Genomic DNA, 23,613 nt, shown 5'->3' with positions numbered 1-23,613 from the left:
TGTAGACGTCCTATATGCAGAACGTGTGATTTTGTATGTGAGGGAGAAGAATTTGTATCCACAATTAATAAGAATTATAAAATTAATTACTACATAAACTGTGCAACCACACATGTGATCTATCTCCTCACATGCAAAATCTGTTCCAAACAATATACAGGGAAAACAAAGAGAACGTTAAAAGAGAGATTTTTGGAGCATCTGCGTTCCATTGAAGATGACTACTCAGATACACCAGTGGCCAGACACTTTAAAATGTTACTTAATTCTGACACATCAGCTCTAATGGTTCAGGGTATAGATTTTGTTCCCCTCTGGAGAAACTTATATCACACATTTAGTCGCATTTGCTTCAGCTTCTATGTTGACTACTTTGGCGTCCTCAATTTGGTGTGTCTGAAAAAAGGCATCATCTGAATGCAATGCATTTATCCCTTCCTTCAATGCCCTATTGATCACACCGTCTCCTTGCATTTTACTACCATGGAAAGTTTTTTTTATGATTTAGATTACAATTCTAAAAAAATAAAAATTTTGGAGAACAACAGAGCTGCAGTTTTGCAAGAATACTTTTAACAATTTTAAATATTATGCAAACACTGCTGCCATTGAGGACTCAATAGCATTCTTCTAATACTGCTGCTTTGTAGTTCTCCATGTGTATGATCCTCGGCATACTATCTGCTTTTCAAAAGGACTCTGTTCCCATGCATTCCCGCTGGACTTGACACCTGACCTAAATGCTATGTTTCCTGTTCTTGTCCTGCTAAGGACTGCATGAAGAGGAGCTCCCTGTTACTGCTCTGAAGAGGAGGTCCACCGTCACTGTAACCACCGCCACCAGGATGAAGAAAAGAATATGGACCTCCTGGGAGAAAATAAGAAGATGGATGAAGATGGACTGCTGCCGAGATGAAGATGGAGCACTGCCGGGATGAATATGGAGCGCCACCACCATCAACATCGTTGAGTACCAATTTGCAATTTTCAGGTAAATTGATGATTTAGTTTTTTTTTTAAAAGTTAGATTTGTTATTATTTGGGGGGGGGGGGGTGGAGGTTTAATGTTAGAGGAGTTAGTGGGTTTTTTTTCATAAAAGTGCTTGAACGCTCTAGGGCAATGCCATACAAATTCTGACACATCAGCTCTAATGGTTCAGGGTATAGATTTTGTTCCCCTCTGGAGAAACTTATATCACACATTTAGTCGCATTTGCTTCAGCTTCTATGTTGACTACTTTGGCATCCTCAATTTGGTGTGTCTGAAAAAAGGCATCATCTGAATGCAATGCATTTATCCCTTCCTTCAATGCCCTATTGATCACACCGTCTCCTTGCATTTTACTACCATGGAAAGTTTTTTTTATGATTTAGATTACAATTCTAAAAAAATAAAAATTTTGGAGAACAACAGAGCTGCAGTTTTGCAAGAATACTTTTAACAATTTTAAATATTATGCAAACACTGCTGCCATTGAGGACTCAATAGCATTCTTCTAATACTGCTGCTTTGTAGTTCTCCATGTGTATGATCCTCGGCATACTATCTGCTTTTCAAAAGGACTCTGTTCCCATGCATTCCCGCTGGACTTGACACCTGACCTAAATGCTATGTTTCCTGTTCTTGTCCTGCTAAGGACTGCATGAAGAGGAGCTCCCTGTTACTGCTCTGAAGAGGAGGTCCACCGTCACTGTAACCACCGCCACCAGGATGAAGAAAAGAATATGGACCTCCTGGGAGAAAATAAGAAGATGGATGAAGATGGACTGCCGCCGAGATGAAGATGGAGCACCGCCGGGATGAATATGGAGCGCCACCACCATCAACATCGTTGAGTACCAATTTGCAATTTTCAGGTAAATTGATGATTTAGTTTTTTTTTTTTAAAGTTAGATTTGTTATTATTTGGGGGGGTGGAGGTTTAATGTTAGAGGAGTTAGTGGGGTTTTTTTCATAAAAGTGCTTGAACGCTCTAGGGCAATGCCATACAAAAGGCTTTTTAAGGGCTATTTGGTAGTTTATTTTTAGAATAGGGGGCATATTTTTCAAGCTCCGTATGGAAGGCTCGCCGGAAACAGAAGGTATGAAGCAGCGGTCTAAAGGTCCTGCTCTGAGGCGGCGGACAGAAATCAACCCGATCAAATACAATCAGGTTGATTGACACCCCCTGCTAGCGGCCGCAAATCTGCAGGAGGCGATATTGCACAAGCAGTTCACAATGATAAATGCCAACAGTGTATGCTGTCTGCATTTATTGATGTGCAGCTGACATGATACGCTACATCGTATCATGTCCGCTCGCACTATAATAAATTGACCCCTACAGCTTTTTTATTTTGGGGTGTTTTTTTAAAGGGTATTAGAATAGGATGAATTATTTTATTCTTTTTATTTTCTGTAATTTTAGAGTTTCTATTTATGTAATGTGTTTAGGGATTAATAGTGTATTTAGTTTAACTTTTTTACACAAACTCTTTACGCCAACTTTATGTTTGCGTAAAAAGTTTGATTGGTAAATGCGTTTGTGCTTGCAAGATCGCATTTACTTTCAACTTGTAATACAAGAAAATATGGAGAGCATAAATAACTGAGATTTTGCACAAACGAATATGTGGTAATTTAATAGCGCTCCACTGATAATATGGATTTGAGTGTAAAGAACACTGCGACCTTCCAATTGCGCTTACGCTCCTAGCAATATCGATAGCACTATAATTTTAAACTAGCCCTTAATTTTCAGTTAGTAACATCATTTATATGTGTAAAAAATGTATAGGGTTGTGAAAAATCTCATAAAGAACAATAATACATTTTATTATTATTATTTAAAAAAAAGTTTAAGGAGCCGATTTATTAAACTGAGGATGGACATGATACAATGTAGAATATCATGTCCGCCGCACATCGATAAATAAAAATACGCTGTCTGCATTTATCATTGCACAAGCAGTTCAAGTGAACTGAACAGTGGGTGTCAATCAGCCCGATCATATGAGATCGGGCGGATTGATGTCCGCAGCCTCAGAGGAGGTCTACAAGTTATGGAGCAGCGGTCTTTAGACCGCTGCTTCATAACTTTTGTTTCCGGCGAGCCTGATGGCTTGCACGAAAACAGGGGCTTGATAATTCCATTAGGGGCTTGATAATTCGGCCCCTAAATCTTAAGGACTGTTATATTTCTTTTAAGTATAAAATATTTAAAATGCCAGCAGAGCTGGTACTAATAAATGTTTCAGTAGTATAATATTTTAGTTTTAAATATACCAAGTACCTTATGGATATTTTGAAAATAAATACACACACACAGATATACACATAAAATATGAACATTTAATGGAATGACAAGCTTTTCACATAATTTAAATCAGCATAAAGTACATGAAACTTGAAACAGCAAGCGATCCCTAGGAAATGCATTAATGTATCATAAATTGGTTTGAACTGCACAGTTGCAATTAAAATTATTTGTGTAACTTGCTTGAATACATTGCATTAGTATATAAACAAAGATAATCACAGAGAAGCTCAGTATAGTGTGGCATATAAATTAATTGTGTTAGCCATCACATAGCCTTTCAAGAGCATGAATTATATTGGTGCTGTATAAATAAAGAAACAAAATCCTATTAGGTGTGATGAAATTGCAAAAAAACATAAATGTTATCTGTTCAAACATATGGTTGAATACAACTAATGCTTTTTTCCTTCAACAAGTTTATTATAAAGTGGAGGGCAGAATAAATTTGCCATTGCTTTTTTATTTTTATAATGATATTTTAGTAAAATATGAAATAAAATAAGACAGATATATAAATGTTTATGCTTTCTATTTTAAAAAAAAAATCCATAGGATTGCATATATTGACAAGTTACAAAAAAATGTTTTTACTTAAATTCTCAATCAAGCTCAAACTGTATATGATTTCTCTCTCTCTCTCTCTCTCTCTCTCTCTATATATATATATATATATATATTTATATATATATATATATATATATATATATATATATATATATATATATATATATATATATATATATAAATATATATATAAATAAATACATTATATATATATAAATATATATATATATATATAGAGAGAGAGAGAGATACATAGCTATAGCTATATATATATATATATATATATATATATATATATATATATATATATATATATACATATATACTGTATATATGACCATACTCATAGGGGTATATTTATGAAGTAGCGGATGCTGCTTATTCCGCGCAAGCCTTTTGGAAATGTAAGTTAAGAAGCTGGTCCTTAACTCGTTCTCCACCTCTGAGGTGGCGGACAGCAATATTCCCGTTCAGGGGGCGGCATTGCACAAGCATTTCACTAGAAATGCTTATGTAATGTTAAATGCATTTAGCGATGTCAAGCAGACATGATCCGCTACGGCAAATCATGTCCGTCAGACATTTGTTAAATCGGCCCCATTGACTTAAACACATTCAGACTATTACTCTCAATGGAAGTTCATTGTTTCTACTGATAACAAATAACAGAAAATATAGAAAATATACAGAGAATACATGCAGAGATAGAAGAAATCAACCTAAACACTCACATACAAAGGACTCCTATTGTATTACTAGTGGGATAAGGTTAATATAGACCTGAAATCACAGACCAGACCTATGATCTATTCCCAGTAATTTATGACACCATACTCAGAATTTAAACCTTTGGGGTTAAGGTGTCCGATTTAAAGATCCAGTATGTCTATTTTAAGCATAGCAATTTAAATCACCAGCTCTGAGGGGTTTTTATAGCTTGTCATTTAAAAGAATAAACATTTTGCTGATGCATTTTAATAAAATGTCTCGACAAAGCAGAGCATGCACTATCCCTTGAGATGTACAACAGATGTCATTCTACAAATATAGGATTACTTTTTTGCAAAAGAGTTATGATCACTTTTTGCTAAATAATTATAATCACTTAAAATAGGGCATTGCCCAACAAATGCCCTTTTCAGTGTAATTTTTAGATTCAAATTTTTAAAAACAGTTTTTTTTATTTGTGACGTTAGTTTCGTTTTAGTATAATGTTTTTTAAGGGGAGCTTATTTTTTAGTGTATTTTAGTTTTACAAAAAGGCTTTTTTAAGTGTTTTTTATTTTTTTGTAATGTAGGGAATCATAAGTTAGGGGTCTTGTGGGGGTTAGCTGTTAGGGGGTTAAGTAGTGTACAGTAGGTGTTATTGCGGTAGGGTAATGGCAGTTTAGCGGTTAAGTAGTGTAGGGGTTATTGCAGTGGGGGTTGTGGTATTTTAGGTGTTAATAAGTTAGGGGGTTTATTGTGGTAGGGGTTGTGGCAGTTTAGAGGTTAATAGTGTAATAGGGGATATGGTGGATTAGGGGTTAATAATTTAGTGGGTTAAAAGAGCAGGGAGTTTTGGCAATTTAGTGGTTATTAGAGTTTATTGTGAAGGGGGTTAGCACGCGAGCATAGGAGCTCCATTGAGTCAATGGGGTTATTGTGATATCACGATATCCTGTGGTTAATATTTTGTGAATGTCGGGTTTTGTGCGAGTGCAACATTTTTCTTTCAACCTGTAATATCAGCATTACCCCACACATGCAAAATGCTAGCTGCTAGCAAAATTAATGCTGGAGCGGTAGCGGTAATAAACGATCCACTTATAACCTATACATTTCTCTTAACAATAGAGCAGATATCATCTTATTGATTAGAGTAAGCAGTGACAAATACGGGTCTCTCATCACAGGGGTTTAGTGATTTTAACACGTTTTAATACATTTTTTAACATTCATCTGAGTTCACTTCTATCTGCTCCTGCTGGAGTCTCCCATTGCTTTTATATCTACAGCTTGATGTGAAGCTCTGCAGTATGTATACAGCTTACATGTGAATTAACCCTGTAGTCTCACAGGACTACACCATTGGCAGCATTGATCTGTTTTATTTGAGGTTAACCCTTGGAGTTCGACTGCAGCATTCATCTCCACTGAGAAGTAATCCCTGGGATCACTTATGCACATTTGGAGTTGGGAATTGGTCTCCAATTGACATTTTTGGACATTTCCTTTTGGCACTAACACATGTTTTTTTGTCTGATTTATTATTGTTTGTTTTTTAACAGGTTAATAATTTTCTTTTTGTGTATTTACCAGGTTTACATGTATTTGCTCCTGCCTCTGCATCTCATTTCTCTCAAGGCATATCTGGGAGGTCCTATTTCTACATTCAATTTGTTTGCTTTCTGTATTATCACATTTCCATCCCCTCGTGGGCTGTTTTTGAGCTCTCTGAAAACCCTGACTCATGGTCAAGATGTAGACTGAGTAAATTATTTAATATCCCTATGTTGAACTCAATGTTGACCAGAGGAGTGATTAGGAGGGAAAATTGATATGAGGATTCTTTATGTTGTAATACACCATCTTTTTAGTTTTTTGGTCTGGCACCAAATCCACCATGATCATTAAATACACCCCTGTGTGTGGTAGCAGGACGTTTTTAAGTGTCAACGAATCTTCTATTCTCAATTAACTCAGTTAATGTTAATTCATTCATTGTATCAGATATTTCAGAACCTCATAACTTGTTTGCTGATGTTGCCTCAAAACTAGAGTTAAGTTTCTCCTCATCCATGTTGTTGAGTTCAGTTTCTGAAAAAGTAACCTTTTGGGGCGACTCTAAGTTACTATTCCTATTCCTAAATTACCTACATATTTTTCGAATTTCCTGTATGGTCACTATCTTTTGACCATCAACAGGCTCTTTATTATCCCAGGAATTGCTACTTTGGCATCACCACCATTTGATACAAGTCCATTAGTATAAACTTGAAATATTTGACATGGATTGCTAACTTCTTTTACTCCTCTACAGTTTCTTTAAATATAGCATACAATTTAGCATATTCATCATACCATTTAAATTTATTGATCTCTGCCTGTAACGCAACTATTTCTCTTAAAAGGGAATCCTTATTCTCAATCAACAGAAAAATCAATTTCAATGAACATTCAGTCAATGCTTGATACCAATGATTAATAAAATCTGAATCTTGAATATCATAAGTTGGGATTTTTTTTCAATCTCAGTCCTCTGTTTATCATGTTAAGTGATATGTATTTAGATAAAATCCATGAATCCCACTTCTCTTCATTTAATTTTAAATACTCCATGTCCTGGAAACAACCCCCAACTTCAAAACCATCCACTTCAGTAACTCTAAGGGAAAAACAATGTTCTGTATCATTAAAGGGACAGTCTACAACAGAATTTTTATTGTTGTAAAAGATAGTTAATCCTTTTATCAACCATTCCCTAGCTTTGCATAACCAACACAGTTATACAAATACACTTTATACCTCTGTGATTATCTTGTATCTATGCCTCTGCAGACTGACCCCTTATTTCAGTTATTTTGACAGACATGCATTTTAGCCAATCAGTGCTAGCTCCTAGGAACTCCATGTGCATGAGCACAGTGTTATCTATATGACACACATGAACTAACACCCTTGGTGATAAAAGTAAATCGGAAAATTGTTTAAAATGACATGCCCTATCTGAATCATGAACGTTTATTTTGGACTAGACTGTCCCATTAAGTGTATCCCTGATCAAAACAGATATACTTAATTAACAACAGGAGTTGGCATAGAAATTGTTATGTATCAAATTATTCATGTATCAAAAGGTCAATCTTATTAAGCCCATGAACATCACTATGAAAAAAAAACAAAAAAAAAAAACACTATATACTGGGAAAAACATTATATTGTTAGAATACTATGTTGACATAATAGAGCAGTACAACAAAAATATACAATTTATCAAATATCTCAATTGTAAAATATTTTTTTATTTGCTAATTTATTATAAAATATTTTATTGTATTCACATCCAATATGTATAACAGAGTATAGTATGCCATAATAAATAATTTTATTCAGAGATTGTAAAATTGTATTCTGATGGAATCTTATCATAAAACACCTGTTAAACCCTGCACAGACACAAATATTTACATACACATATATATGCACTGGTAAAAACTCAGATGTACACATACACACATGAACACAAATCCATTTCAGTAAAAAAAAAGTAATGTACCTAAAGAAAATGCTATTGCAATCTTTGAAAGGTTATTGGAAGAAAATGTGCCACTTTTATCACTAAATCATTATGAGGCTTTCTCCACTGATTTGTACTTTCAACATATAGGGCCAGATTATAAGTGGAGCACTATTAAACACTACCGCTAAAGCATTAACTGAGCTAGAAGTAAGCTTTTTGCACTTGTCAGGTTGCACTTGAGTTGAAACTAAACTGTTTTCGCTTGCACACTAAACCGATAAGCTCAAAAAGACGAAGTTAGAATATCACATGGGTGTTCACCTATTCTGTCGTAGAAGTCAAAGGAGCAAAAAAGTGAAAAAAAACAACTACTCGCCCTCAACCTCGATCACATATTCTCATGTGTGCTAATCCGGCATGAAAATATGAATATTTCACATTCCAATGTTCTTCACATACAAGAATATGTTCTATTTATTCATAAATACATTTTTAGAATTCTTTTTATTAGTTCGTATTATTATGAGTGTACCTGTACCTGTACTTTGTAACTGTACTTTGTAATGTCATTTTTATGTGCATTGTGAGACTTTTAATTAAGCAAAACAGTTAACCAGAACTCTGAGGACGAGGTAATCATTCTAGTATAACTTGTAATTGCTTTTACTTTCAACTTGGAATATCTGCGGTAAACCCAACAAGTGAAACCTCTTTATTACTTGCACACAAATGTTAGCATACCACTTGTAATCTGGCACCATAGTGTGCAACATTCACAAGATCTATATTAAATAATACACATTTTTATCCCATAACAATGTTTGCATTTTGATAGCATTACAAGTGCTTCTTGAATAGAAAACTATATATATATATATATATATATATATATGTATATATATATATATATATATATATATATATATATATATATATATATATATATATATTATTGTTTTATCACATATCCACTGGTATTAGTTACCAACACTAAGGGCTCCACGAAGCAGCGAGATCTGCTCCGAAGCCCTTGCAGGGCAGGTTCGCATTGTCGCATAACCAAACACAATTAAATTCAAATTCACTCAAGCAAACACATTTACTTTCAACACGTATTACACACCTTACCTCCGACACGTGCAAAAAGAGCTGAGAAGTACTCCTTATTGCTCACGCTCAACAGTTAGTCCGCCACTCGTAGTCTAGCCCAAAACTTGGAACTCAGATTATAGTACCATAGTATACAATTTTTGAGAATAAGAATTATTGATATAATGTTAATGATATATATTGTTTCTATCTTATTCTTGTCATATACAAGCTTTACTAATGTATTACTATCAAAGGAACAGATGGGAAGGAAACTCATTGTTTAAGCCTGAGGCAGTTTTAACTGCAATAGTATTCAACCTAAACACAATTAAAAAGAAGGGACGTGCTCTGGGAACAAAAAAAAAAAGCCACAATTTGGGAAGAAAGTGTTCCTTGTTAATCAAATCATAATAATTTTGGTGAGTAGACCATAAGGAAAGGGGAATAAATCAAACTGACTACAGAAGCTAACTATTTATATTTTTCCTATGATGAGAGACAAAAAAGTTAACGACAATTATGCATTGGTTCCAAAGGATGATGTCAAGATCTTAAGAGTCCCCAACTACGTTACAAGCTTCAGACTAAAGCAGTGCTGCATCCCACACTACCATACTAAAATAAGTAAACAGAGTAAAAAAAGTGTGATTAAGGGGGAAGTTTAGAGAAATTCCAATGTGACATAATTCAGTTGCCCATGAATACCCACTAATGATGTTATAGGATTTTTGTGAACACACTGTTGTGCAAATTACCAAATTGTGTATTTTTTATGTACTCTATATGGTAAGTCAATAAATTGTCTCATTTGAAAATAGATTGTATGATTTTGAGAAGCAGCATTATTGTAGGGGCAAAATCATTTATTTTCCCAATAACTTGTATTTAAAACAATGTAGTAAAAAATGAATCTTTATAACTTTTAGATTCATTTTTTAGGACCATATTACTATAAGAATAAACATTTTTCTGTTAAAAATGAATGCTTTAAAAACACAACAATGAATAAGTACAACATTTAAGGCTGGACTATGAGTGATAAGCATATACATATATATTTCAAGTAAAAACACAGTCCCCATAGACGTCAATGTAATATGTTGGTACAACAGCATGGCATCAAGACCAGTCTTTAAAAAATAGAATATATAAACAAAAACCATGAAAAAAGACACCAACTAATAGAGACACATGGAGCATAGTATTACCCAGACCTCTCTAAATTGTATTTAACAGTAGTATCGCAATACGATTACCTCCAGTATTTACATAGAGGTCTGGCTACTACTATGCTCCATGTGTTTCTTTTAGATGGTGTCTATTTTCATGGTATTGTTTTTTATATAATATTTATGTATCCTATTTTGTAAAGCATGGTCTTGATGCCAATCTGTTGCACCAGTTTTTACCAGTAAATTTTGTTCATTTTTATGTTTAAATCCATTTTTATTTTTTATTAAGAGTGCTGAATCTCCTTGTTTTTTGGGCACTTGTATTTTCAGGTGCCTATCTCTTTATCTCTTATGCATATTTATTTATAAAACTATATAAGAGTCTGCACCATAGCCCATTGTGGCTTCTGATAATATAGAAAACAAGTCTCCTGTTTATTCTGTTGTACTTTACACCTAGTTATATAAATACAATTCTTTCATTTTGACTTTATTGTATCTTTAATTAAAATCCAACATTTTATAAATATTTAATAATGTTGCCTCTTAAAATTGTTGTATGTAAAACAGAAGATACAATGTGGCTACAAAACACAGATCATCTACAAGTCACTTTCTTCCAAACCATCCTGAAACACATGAAGACTTTCTTTCAAGTATAACGTAGCTGAGGTAATACAGTTCAACACCTCTTGCAATGCTGATAGAAGTGTTTCATTTGACTTAGAAATCTTGCAATGTTCTTGTGCTTCTTGAAGTAGTGAAAACCGGGTCGTCCTTTCATCCAGCCTGTATAAAATGTTTCTAAATAGATAGAAAGTGGAAACGTGTAAATGTAATAAAAAGTAAAGGTGCTATATGTCACATAATGTTTTTGGCAATAAAAAAAAAAATAATATTACAGAATATACTAAATGCAGCTTTAATAAATTTGCATTTTACAGTTTTGTAAATATTATCATTATTATTTATTTATATTTCCATGAAAGGAATATGATTTACCAGCATTATAAAGGGACACTGAACCCAATTTTTTTCTTTTGTGATTCAGATAGAGCATGCAATTTTAAGCAACTTTCTAATTGACTCCTATTATCAAATTGTTTTCATTCTCTTGGTATCTTTATTTCAAATGCAAGAATGTAAGTTTAGATGCCGGCCCATTTTTGGTGAACAAACTGGGTTGTTCTTGCTGATTGGTGGATACATTTGATGCCTTCTTTTTCAAATAAAAAAAGCAAGAGAACAAAGAAAAATTGATAATAGGTGTAAATTAGAAAGTTGCTTAAAATTGCATGCTCTATCTGAATCTCGAAAGAAAAAATTTGGGTTCAGTGTCCCTTTAACATTATTTCCCAAATAAATGAAAATTACAATAATAATAATAATTGTACATAATATGGGGAAAAAAACTTGTAATGCATGGTTCAAAAATAATAATGTGATGTATAATATAAAAACATACATTTTTTTTACATTATTTCACTCTTGGATTTTCTGCTATCTAATATATGTAAACAGAACTCCATTTATAAATGTGCCTCCTTCGTTTTGGACTTATGGTATAACAGCAAAGTTTCAGGCTAAGCACACCATAATCATAGTAATGGATATATAAAGGGCTCTTCAGATCAACACATATGGTTATGGGATATGCCTGAAATAAAGTGTGAATATTAATGAATGCTTTTATATGCAAGATTTTTTTTAAGAATAACAGCATCTCTGCGGTGTGCACTTGAGATAACTGCTTTGCTATATTATATTTCACTGAACCCAACAATGCTATGGGCTAGATACATTAAAGCCTCTTTGAAAAAAACGCTGCTACTGCCAGGTGAGATAGTTCTGTGAAGTCCTTTGCAACATTCATAGAGCTTCATAGCTCACAAGGAGTTCTTCATATTTATGGAAACGAAGGTGAGAATACGGACATGCAATTTACTAGACAATGGTATAAAATATATTAATGTTAAACTGTTTTTTGTAACTTAGGAAACAATAATAATTTACATTGTGACTACTCCATTTTCTTTTACTATATACACTACTATTACAAAAATACTGCCTTGCAACAATCTTACTTAGATCTTTTGTTTCTAAGGGCCTGATGACCAAATATTCCCTGCTCAGAGAGAAATTGTAATGCAGACTTCACAGGGGCTAAACTTACTGAATGCTAAAAGAAAAAGGGCGGAACTCTTCAGCTCTGCCAGATATCTCTGGTTTCTGTGGCCATGATGATCGTAAGTGCCAAGAGACAGCAAGATATTCGCTATGAGGAGAAAGCCAGACAATATTCAAAAGGGCTGACAGTACTTTAAAGGCAGCATTGCTGAGAGGCATTTTACCATACATTTAAGCAAATGGTGATGCTTCTCTGATACTGACGATATATTCAAAGCAGCAGCGCCACCTAAATCAAAGGTGTAATGTAAATGATCCCTTAAACAGTACTGTAGGACAATATTATTTACATATTTCAAAAAGAAGATTAATAAAATCACATTTACAGTTTACAAACATATTCTAATATTATACTATACAATCCCCCAACTCCTATAGTTTTAATAGTAAGTGCTTTTTTGTCTTTATTAACAAAATTGATTGCAGACATGATGAATATATAGGTGTTCCGTGGGAATTTACTGGGCATTCCATGGGAGAAACCTGTATTTTAATGGGGAAACATTGCTGTGGGTTCCTAATATTCAAAACACTGTTCTCCATTTTAGTTATCCCCTTTCAGCCATATCATTCTCACCATTTTTCAGTGGCAATATTTCCCAGTGTGACAAATCTAATGCATGCACAGTGAAGCTGAATTTACATATGCATAATTTAAAGTGTTACTGCACAGAAAACATTTTTTATTTTCATGAACACAAAGGGGCCAAATTATCAATGTCCGAAGCACATTGATAAATGCCGACAGCATAAGCTGTCGGCATTTATCATTGCACAAGTGCAATGCCGCCCCCTGCACATTCACGGACAATCGGCCGCTAGCAGGGGGTGTCAATCAACCTGATCGTATGTTATCAGGCGGATTGTGGTCTGCAGCCTCAGAGGTGGCGGACGAGTTAAGGAGCATCAGTCTTAAGACCGCTGCTTCTTAACTCCTGTTTCCAGCGAGCCTGAAGGCTCGGGCGGAAACAACTGCATTGGGGCCAATACAGTCTATTTTGTACAAACACACTTTGAAGACAGCCCCCTCACTGCTGCCTAAATCACAGCCCAGTGACAAAATAGGCAGAATTTTGCTGAAGTTGCGATCCCCATTGCATCCTATGGGAGCAAAACAAGGTTAAGCCCACTTTTTTAGAATATATGGACAGACAGAAAAACTGCAAGCTTGAAACACCCAAAACGACAATTTCTCATTGGTCTGTTAATATTTTAAATATTGGGCCTTTATCTGAAGCAGAGACAAGCCCAGTTCAATATAGCAATGCATGATATGAGAGTTTTGTTATACTTACACTTGTACCTTGTATTTTATTACTTTACACTTCAGATTGGGCCCTTTCAGCATTATAACATTCAAGTCTTGCACTATTTTATATTTTAATACATTTAGATTTAGATTCAGCAGGGTTGTGACATACTCTGATTATGTTCTGAAAGTTTATGTTTTACTTAAACAAATTAGGATCATACTTTGTATATTTCTGTATATATTTTACAACTTTACTTGCACTTGGTATTTTCTCTATTGTAAAATAAAACACAGCATGGGAAAATGAGAGGGACAGGGGAGTTTCCTGGGCTGAACAGGGGAGTTCCCAGGGTATGTCTAAAGCTTTCTCACAAGTCTCACTGATTTTTCTTACCAGCTGTTGAAGTTGGCTTACAATTCACCTATTTAACTGACAGAAAAGTAATATATACAAAACTATAGGCAAAAATAAATTATAGTTAAAACATTTCAGTTAAAATTATAATTAATGCAAACAGAGCCTTTATATCAGCACCAGGTGTTTTCCAGTTACAGTCTCTCCTATGTCAAACTCTGTATCCATGAGAGATTAATTAATTCCTATGGAAGGCATCGTTAATCTCTCTGAAACATCCAGGTGCTATGCCTGTGCCTGGAATTGAATCTGGAACCTCTGGTTACTGGCTCTCTCTGGTATTGACTCTTTGTGTTTTTGTTGCTGATTCTATTTATGCACTACTTGACTTTCTGTCTCCACCTTCCTGGCAGTTGTAGGAAGTTCACTAATCAGCAGCCTATAAAAGGCTGCTTCCTGTCAGTACCTGTGTATAGGATTGTTTTTTGCTTCCTGAGTGTGCTTTTGTTGAATTCCTGTTAAAGCCTGCCACTTCCACCTCAAAAACATTTCTTAAATTAGACACTTCCTTACACAAGACACAACTAAGATTTTAATCCACTCTCCCACCCTTTCCCGCCTCAATTACTGCAACTCTGTCCTCTCTGGTCTCCCCACCTGCTTCCTAGCTCCTTTACAATCCATAATGAATGCCCCTGCCAGGCTCATCTTCCTTACATGTCTCTCTTCATTTGCTGCACCTCTCTGCCAATCCCTTCACTGGATTAGTCTTGCCTCTAGGATCAAACACAAAATTCTTACTCTGACATACAAAGCCCTCAACTGCACTGCTCCCCCTATATCTCAGACCTTGTCTCCAGATACTCTCCCTCCCATCCCCTTTGCTGTGCTCATGACCTCCTACTCTCCTCCTCTCTTGTTACCTCATCACACTCCCATTTACAGGACTTCTCTAAACTGGCTCCCATCTTGTGGAACTCTCTGCCTCGCTCCACAAGACTCTCCCCTAGTTTTGAAAGCTTCAAGAGCTCCCTAAAGACTCTACTGTTCAGGGATGCATACAACCTATGCTAACCTTTCTTTATACCAGTTCCTCTCTTCCATTGCTATCCCCTGAACTCCCTTAGCATGTAAGCTTAAGAGTCCAGCTGTTTGTTGATCACCTTCTTAAGAGCTGACTACAACAGTGTAACTCTTGGCAGGGCCCTCTACCCATTTGATCCCTATAATTGTTTTGTTGTACTCCGCATTTGTTTATAGCCCTGCGGAATCTGTACAAATAATCGATAATAATAATAATATTGCTAGTAAATTGGCTTCCATTGTGAATGGAGAAATAATAATTCAATGGTGGATGTGTTATAATAAAAATAATAAAAATATATCTCCAAATGATCAGTATACAATATACAAATACTGCAGCTAAGAATTTCAAATTAAAAATCTTATTTTTTTTTAATTGACACTGATTACACTGTCTCCTTTTTCAACAAATATGTTATTTTAATAGCAAGTGTCCCATAACATGTTTATATATATATATATATATATATATATATATATATATATATATATATATATATATATATATATGCAGTATCAGTTATAGTGCACTCACTGTTCCTTAGATCGTCTGCCGGGGTGCTGCGTGGAAAGTATGTAGAACTACGTTCAACCCCAAATAAGGAAGAAAAACAAACGCTTCACTCTCCGGTCTTTTTCATAGATGTTTATTCCTCACAAAAAATTATGTCATAGCATTCCCAAACGTTTCAACACCAATTGGTGTCTTTTTCAATGGGTATTTGCCAAAATTCTTTTGTCCCAAAAGGCTCCTAAAAACTATTCCCAACCGCTTACCTATAAATCCCCATATGTGCTGTCGTCACTTCCGGTAACACGGAGGCCGCTCCAGCTTGCGCTTGTCACAGCTCATGGCATGGCTAATTACCATAGCTCCACCTGCGTGATGACATATACACACACGCAGTACTCTTAGGCTGTGCGCATATCGGGAGCTAGCAGCTCCGATAGTACCGGACTAACTGTTAAGAACATGTGATCTAAAACTTACTAACCTATCCTTTATTAATAAAAAGTGCTAAAATAACACTATGTGAGACCCTTAATATATCCTATTTACACAGTAGACCTAATACCAAATCTATTATATCTCAGTCACGTTCATCTAAGGGATTCTATATTTACACATCATATCTTTATTCAACAATTCCTCCAATTTTCCGTGCTAGCATGACAACTATTCTATAGATAATAATATAAAGATGGAATAAAGATGGAGTTATTATTTAGTGGGGAAACTTATCATAGTAACATTCATCCCTATTGAAGTAGAATAGAAACTTTTATAGGGCCGTAATAATACACTGCATCCTGGAGTTTCTTCAATTTGTAATATCCTTATACAAATGGATAATCAAGTCCCTTGAAGCAAAGGTGACCTAGATCAAACAATCCTAGACATCCCCTCAAAGGAAAACATTAAAATCCAATTGTATATTCAGTCATTTTGGGGCCACTGTATCCAACCGGTAGATCAAAGAGGTTTCCACCTGGAGGAGTTTGGTATTCCTGTCTCCCCCTCTCCGTAGGGGTGGCACATGATCTATAAGTATGGTCCTTAGACTTGCAGCTGTGTGTCCTGCCTGGAGAAAATGTCGAGCCACTGGTTGATCCGACTCTCGTTTCTCAATCGCTAGCCTAATCACATGGCGATGATTGGCCATCCTCTCACGGAAGGTGGTAGATGTTTTCCCAACATACATCAGGGAACATGGACACATCAATATATAGATCACGTGAGTACTAAGGCACGACAGCCTATGTAGAATCTTATAGTTTCTCCCAGTGTGTGGGTGATGGAAATACATCCCAGTCAACATACTATTACACGTAGTGCAGTCCCCACACCTGTAGCATCCCAGTTTCCTTTTGCATCCAACCACGTCCCTTTTTCATAACACTTTGTTGGGTCATTGTGGACCAAAATATCCTTCAAATTGGGTGCTCTCTTGTATACCATCCGCGGGGCTTTCATACGTGTAAAGGGTAAAGTCTTGTCTGAGCTCACAATTTCCCAGTTCTTTTTTACCGACTTGTTACAAAGTTGATGTTATAACTTACATCTTCCACATTCTTCTTCACACCCTGGCGCAGAAGCAGTGACTTTTGATCTTGTTTTTCTTCCATATTTGGGGTTGAAAGTAGTTATATATATATATATATATATATATATATATATATATATATATATATATATATATATATATATATATATATATATATATATATAAATACAGTCATGGCCAAAAATATTGGCACCCCTGCATTTCTGTCAGATAATGCACCACATCGCCCAGACCATTGTTGCAATTACAAATGTTTAGGCATTCTCATGTTTACTTCTTTTGTTTGTATTGGAATGACACAGCAAAAGTGGAGAAAAAAAGCCAGATCTGACACATTCCATGCAAAACTCCAAAAATGGAAAAAATTATTGGCACCTTCTCAAAATTGTAAGAAATAATTGCATTCCAAGTTTGCGATGCTCCTGTAATTTGTAATTAAACTCACCTGTATCAATTAACAGGTGCTGAAAATATAGAAATCACACTGGCAACCAGTTAACATGGTGAAAATGGACTCAACCTTTCTGTTGTGTGTCTCTGTGTGCCACACTGAGCATGGAGAAGAGAAAGAGCAGCAAATAAATAAAATTGCTGAAAATCATGGACAATCTCAAGGTTACAAGTCCATCTCCAGAAATCTTAATGTTCCTGTGTCCACTGTGCACAACATTGTCAAGAAGTTTACAGCCCATGGCACAGTAGCTATTCTCCCTGGACGTGGACGAAAGAAAAAAATTGATTAAATATTGCAACAAATGATTGTTCAAATTGTGGATAAAGAACCTCAATCAACTTCCAGACAAATTCAAGCTGACCTTCAGGCACAGGGTAAAAATGTGTCAGGTTGCACTATACGTCACCATCTGAATGAAAGGCGACGCTATGGTAGGAGACCCAGGAGGACCCCACTGCTAAAACAGAAACATAAAAAAAGCCAGATTGGAGTTTGCCAAAACTCACCTGAGGAAACCAAAATCCTTTAAGGAGAATGTGCTGTGGGCAGATGAAAAAAAATTACAGCTTTTAGGTAAAGCCCATCATTCTACTGTTTTAAGAAAATGAAATGAGGCTTTTAAAGAAAACCATATAGTCCCTAAAGTCAAACATGGTGGAGATTCACTGATGTTTTATGGTTGCATTGCTGCTTCAGGCACTGGATGTCTTGACTGTGTGCATGGCTTTATGAAATCTGAAAACTACCAAAGAATTCTGTGGTGCAATGTTGGGCCAAGTGTCAGAAAATTGGGTCTCCGTCAGAGGTCATGGGCTTTACAGCAGGACAATGACCCAAAGCACACATCAAAAAGCAGCCAGAAATGGTTTAATACAAAGCGCTAGAGAGTACTGAAATTGACAGCAATGAGTCCAGATCTCAAACTCATAGTGCACCTGTGTAGAGATCTCAAAATAGCAGTTGGGAAAAAGAACCCATCCAATTTGAGAGACCTGGAGTAGTTGGCGAAAGAATAGTGGTCCAAAATTCCAGTAGAGAGGTGTAAGAAACTCATTAATGATTACAGGAAGCAATTTATTCCGGTTATTTTTTCTAAGGGGTGTGCTACCAAATATTAAATTGAGGGTGACGATAATTTTGTGAAGTCCATTTTTGGAATTTTGTGTGGAATGTGTCAGATTTGGCTTTTTTTCTCCACTTGAATGCCTAAACATTTCTAATTGCAATATATATATATATATATATATATATATATATATATATATTTCTTGGTAAGTGAATCTAGTATTATGGAACATTTTTTATAATTTATTGGAAAACTAGTAGTCTCATATCTTACTACTATAAAATTATTTTAATCTACAAAATAGTTGTAACCTGTGGTTTATAAGATAGGTGTAGTTGAGCTGACAATTCATATCAGCTTAGTTTTAAATTGTGATGTGGGATTAAAACCTATATTTATTCTGTCCTATAAAGCTCCGGTTTTGGATACAGCCACCTGCAAGATAGTTTAATCTTTTTCTTTTCATTTACCATATTTTCTTTGTAATCAACAGATGTTCTTGAAATTAAATAATCTTGTCAGTTACACTTCAGTTATTATGTTGGTAATTTAAATTGTCATTATATAATTTACTTTTTAAAAACTGTTTAAACAGAATGAATAATGCTAATGGACATAGTAAACAAGCTTTTAGAATTATGCCAGATGTGTTCAACCTCTTTAAGGAGGGGCTGCATTTAATTTTTTTTATTTTCTGTGCATTCACCAAATTAAAAACAAAATTCTAAATTTGTATTGTTATGTTCACATAGCAGCAAATATATAATAGTGATAGTGAACCATAACAAGTGCACCAAAGTGGTCTTGATTGGCTGTTTGTTTATGCACCATGGAGGAATTTGGCAAGACATTGATTAGAACTAAGTAGCCTCACATGAAACACATCTGTGTCCTGCAGTTTCCATACCCTGGACACATGGATATACTGTGATTTTAAAATCGCACATGAATAACATTTTCTACTTTTAATTTTGAAATAGTTGATAGATTCCTACTGGAGCACTTGGTAGTGTGGAGTACGTTGGAACTTTTGCATTTGTGTGGCCGATGTTCTGAGCATGGATGCCATTCTACCAGCACACAAAGTAGTTCTGATTTTACAGCGGGATCATTATGGTGCACGCGCCGAATATTCGCTTCCCTGATGGACAGATCCTGATGATTTTGACATTCATTAGGACTGCCTAGTACCTCAGGCATTAACTTGATTAAATGGGAGGTATATAAAAAAGGAGGTCCGCACAATAGCATCCAGCATCAAGAGGGACAAGCCTGCACTTTAGAATACCCAATGTAAATTGAGATGGTTTTAATAGCTTTCAACTTACCCACATTCCAGAGTGACAAAAGTAAATTAAAGTTACATACCACTTCTGTATAAACTTTCACCCTGCAACATTCAACATTGCTTGATTGGTGAAGAAGTCCATTTATAGTTTCAAAGAGATCTGTAACTACCCCTCATCAGATCAGCGAGTGGTGAGATCAGCTCTATCGAAGTATATAGAGCTAGTTTTATCTCACAATTGTTACCATCCCATGGCATAGGAATATTTACATTTTTAAGGATTTTGGCATCAAATAAATCACAAAAATATTAATATTAATAATAATACTAAAAAAACTATTGCCTCTATCAAATACTTTATTGTGTGATAAAGAAAAAATGAAAAATGTTCAAGAATGAAAAATAAAAAGGTGACAACCTCTTCAGCTTTGATATAGTTAGACACCCTCAATAGAAGAGATATTCAATATAGGCAATTGTCTATTTTTAAATCCTGCATTCAAAGTACAGGTTTAAAGGGACAGTCTAGGCCAAAATAAACTTTCATGATTCAGATAGAGCATGTAATTTTAAACAATTTTCCAATTTACTTTTATCACCAATTTTGCTTTGTTCTCTTGGTATTCTTAGTTGAAAGCTTAACCTAGGAGGTTCATATGCTAATTTCTTAGACCTTGAAGCCCACCTCTTTCAGATTGCATTTTAACAGTTTTTCACCACTAGAGGCTATTAGTTCACATATTTTATATAGATAACACTGTGCTCGTGCACGTGAAGTAATCTGGGAGCAGGCACTGATTGGCTAGACTGCAAGCCTGTCAAAAGAACTGAAAAAAGGGGCAGTTTGCAGAGGCTTAGATACAAGATAATCACAGAGGTTAAAAGTGTATTATTATAACTGTGTTGGTTATGCAAAACTGGGAAATGGGTAATAAAGGGATTATCTATCTTTTAAAACAATAACAATTCTGGTGTAGACTGTCCCTTTAAGTGAAAAATCCTCACCACACCTTGAGAATGCTGCAGAACACTTGGAACTACTGTAGTCAACCCCTTTTCACACATGCGAGATTGCTGCTGAAAATACTGTTCAATCCAATGCAACTACTTTAACATAACAAAACTGATATGCAATATATATATATAAAATAGGTGAAATAAGCCTCAATAAACTTTTAACGTGATCTCATCTGAACAACGAGATTTATGTAAGAATTATTACCTCGACTTCAGAGCTCTGGTTAACTGTTTTGCAAAACATAAAAATTGCACAATAACACATAAAAAATACATTACAAAGTATATTTACACTCATAACACCATCTAATAAATATTATTCAAAAGCAATATTGTACAAAAAAAGTTATAAAGGCTGAAAGATATGAGATCTCAGGTGTTAGAGAAAAATAGACAGGCAAAGGGCTTTAACATTGAGATACCTACATATACATGTCGAAATATGGATATGTATGCATATATAAATATGTCTATATATGTGTATATATATGTTTTTATGTATTTATATGTGTGTATATTTATTAACAGACATATATACTCATATAAACACATAAATGTATATTTACACATATATACAAGTGCATTGGAAGCCTTTGCCGTTAAATAGATGAAAACATGTTAAAGCATATTTAAAGGGACAGTCTAGTCCAAAATAAACTTTCATAATTCAGATAGGGCATGCAATTTTAAACAACTTTACAAATTACTTTTATCACCAATTTTGCTTTGTTCTCTTGGTATTCTTAGTTGAAAGCTAAAGCTAGGAGGCGCATATTCTAATTTCTAAGCCCTTGAAGGCCGCCTCTTATATGAATGCATTTTGACAGTTTTTCACCACTATAGGGCATCAGTTAATGAGTGTCATATAGATAACATTGTGCTCATGCGCATAAAGTTACCTAGGAGCCAGCACTGAAATAAGGGGGTAGTTTCCAGAGACTTAGATGCAAGTAATCACAGGAGAAAAAGTATATTAATATAACTGTGCTGGTTATACAAAACTGGGGAATAGGTAATAAAGGGATTATCTATCTTTTAAAACAATAAACATTCTGGTGTAGACTGTCCCTTTAAGCAATATTCATTTTAATTAAGGTTTTAACTATGTATTTTGTGTAAATATTTGACATTCCAATATTCTGCACATAGCAGAATATGTTCTTTGTATTTCTAAATAGATATTCCTATATATATCTGTATATATCTATACCTATATATAATCATCTATATAGATAGGTATAGATATAAATTTTACCAAAAAACATCAGATATACAGGTGCAGAATTATTAGGCAAATGAGTATTTTGACCACATCATCCTCTTTATGCATGTTGTCTTACTCCAAGCTGTATAGTCTCGAAAGCCTACTACCAATTAAGCATATTAGGTGATGTGCATCTCTGTAATGAGAAGGGGTGTGGTCTAATGACATCAACACCCTATATCAGGTGTGCATAATTATTAGGCAACTTCCTTTCCTTTGGCAAAATGGGTCAAAAGAAGAACTTGACAGGCTCAGAAAAGTAAAAAATAGTGAGATATCTTGCAGAGGGATGCAGCACTCTTAAAATTGCAAAGCTTCTGAAGCGTGATCATCGAACAATCAAGCGTTTCATTCAAAATAGTCAACAGGGTCGCAAGAAGCGTGTGGAAAAACCAAGGCGCAAAATAACTGCCCATGAACTGAGAAAAGTCAAGCGTGCAGCTGCCAAGATGCCACTTGCCAACAGTTTGGCCATATTTCAGAGCTGCAACATCACTGGAGTGCCCAAAAGCACAAGGTGTGCAATACTCAGAGACATGGCCAAGGTAAGAAAGGCTGAAAGACGACCACCACTGAACAAGACACACAAGCTAAAACATCAAGACTGGGCCAAGAAATATCTCAAGACTGATTTTTCTAAGGTTTTATGGACTGATGAAATGAGAGTGAGTCTTGATGGGCCAGATGGATGGGCCCGTGGCTGGATTGGTAAAGGGCAGAGAGCTCCAGTCCGACTCAGACGCCAGCAAGGTGGAGGTGGAGTACTGGTTTGGGCTGGTATCATCAAAGATGAGCTTGTGGGGCCTTTTCGGGTTGAGGATGGAGTCAAGCTCAACTCCCAGTCCTACTGCCAGTTTCTGGAAGACACCTTCTTCAAGCAGTGGTACAGGAAGAAGTCTGCATCCTTCAAGAAAAACATGATTTTCATGCAGGACAATGCTCCATCACACGCGTCCAAGTACTCCACAGCGTGGCTGGCAAGAAAGGGTATAAAAGAAGAAAATCTAATGACATGGCCTCCTTGTTCACCTGATCTGAACCCCATTGAGAACCTGTGGTCCATCATCAAATGTGAGATTTACAAGGAGGGAAAACAGTACACCTCTCTGAACAGTGTCTGGGAGGCTGTGGTTGCTGCTGCACGCAATGTTGATGGTGAACAGATCAAAACACTGACAGAACCCATGGATGGCAGGCTTTTGAGTGTCCTTGCAAAGAAAGGTGGCTATATT

At 35.3% G+C, this 23,613-nt stretch overlaps 1 protein-coding gene across 1 annotated transcript in view; it reads right to left on the bottom strand.

The window, feature by feature from the left end:
- Positions 1-7,834: 7,834 nt before the first annotated feature.
- The window catches only part of LOC128656309 (inactive N-acetylated-alpha-linked acidic dipeptidase-like protein 2), a 563,404-nt gene continuing 547,625 nt past the window's right edge, over positions 7,835-23,613 (bottom strand). The window contains exon 7 of the mRNA XM_053710152.1: positions 7,835-11,153. Coding sequence (XP_053566127.1) covers positions 10,952-11,153 — 202 coding nt within the window. The 3' untranslated portion in view covers positions 7,835-10,951. The remainder of the gene's footprint in view (positions 11,154-23,613) is intronic.

The sequence above is a fragment of the Bombina bombina genome, chromosome 4 (assembly GCF_027579735.1).
Source record: "Bombina bombina isolate aBomBom1 chromosome 4, aBomBom1.pri, whole genome shotgun sequence".
Lineage (NCBI taxonomy): Eukaryota > Metazoa > Chordata > Amphibia > Anura > Bombinatoridae > Bombina > Bombina bombina.
Note: the sequence above shows the minus strand (reverse complement) of the source record. Positions and strands in the feature narration are given on the sequence as shown.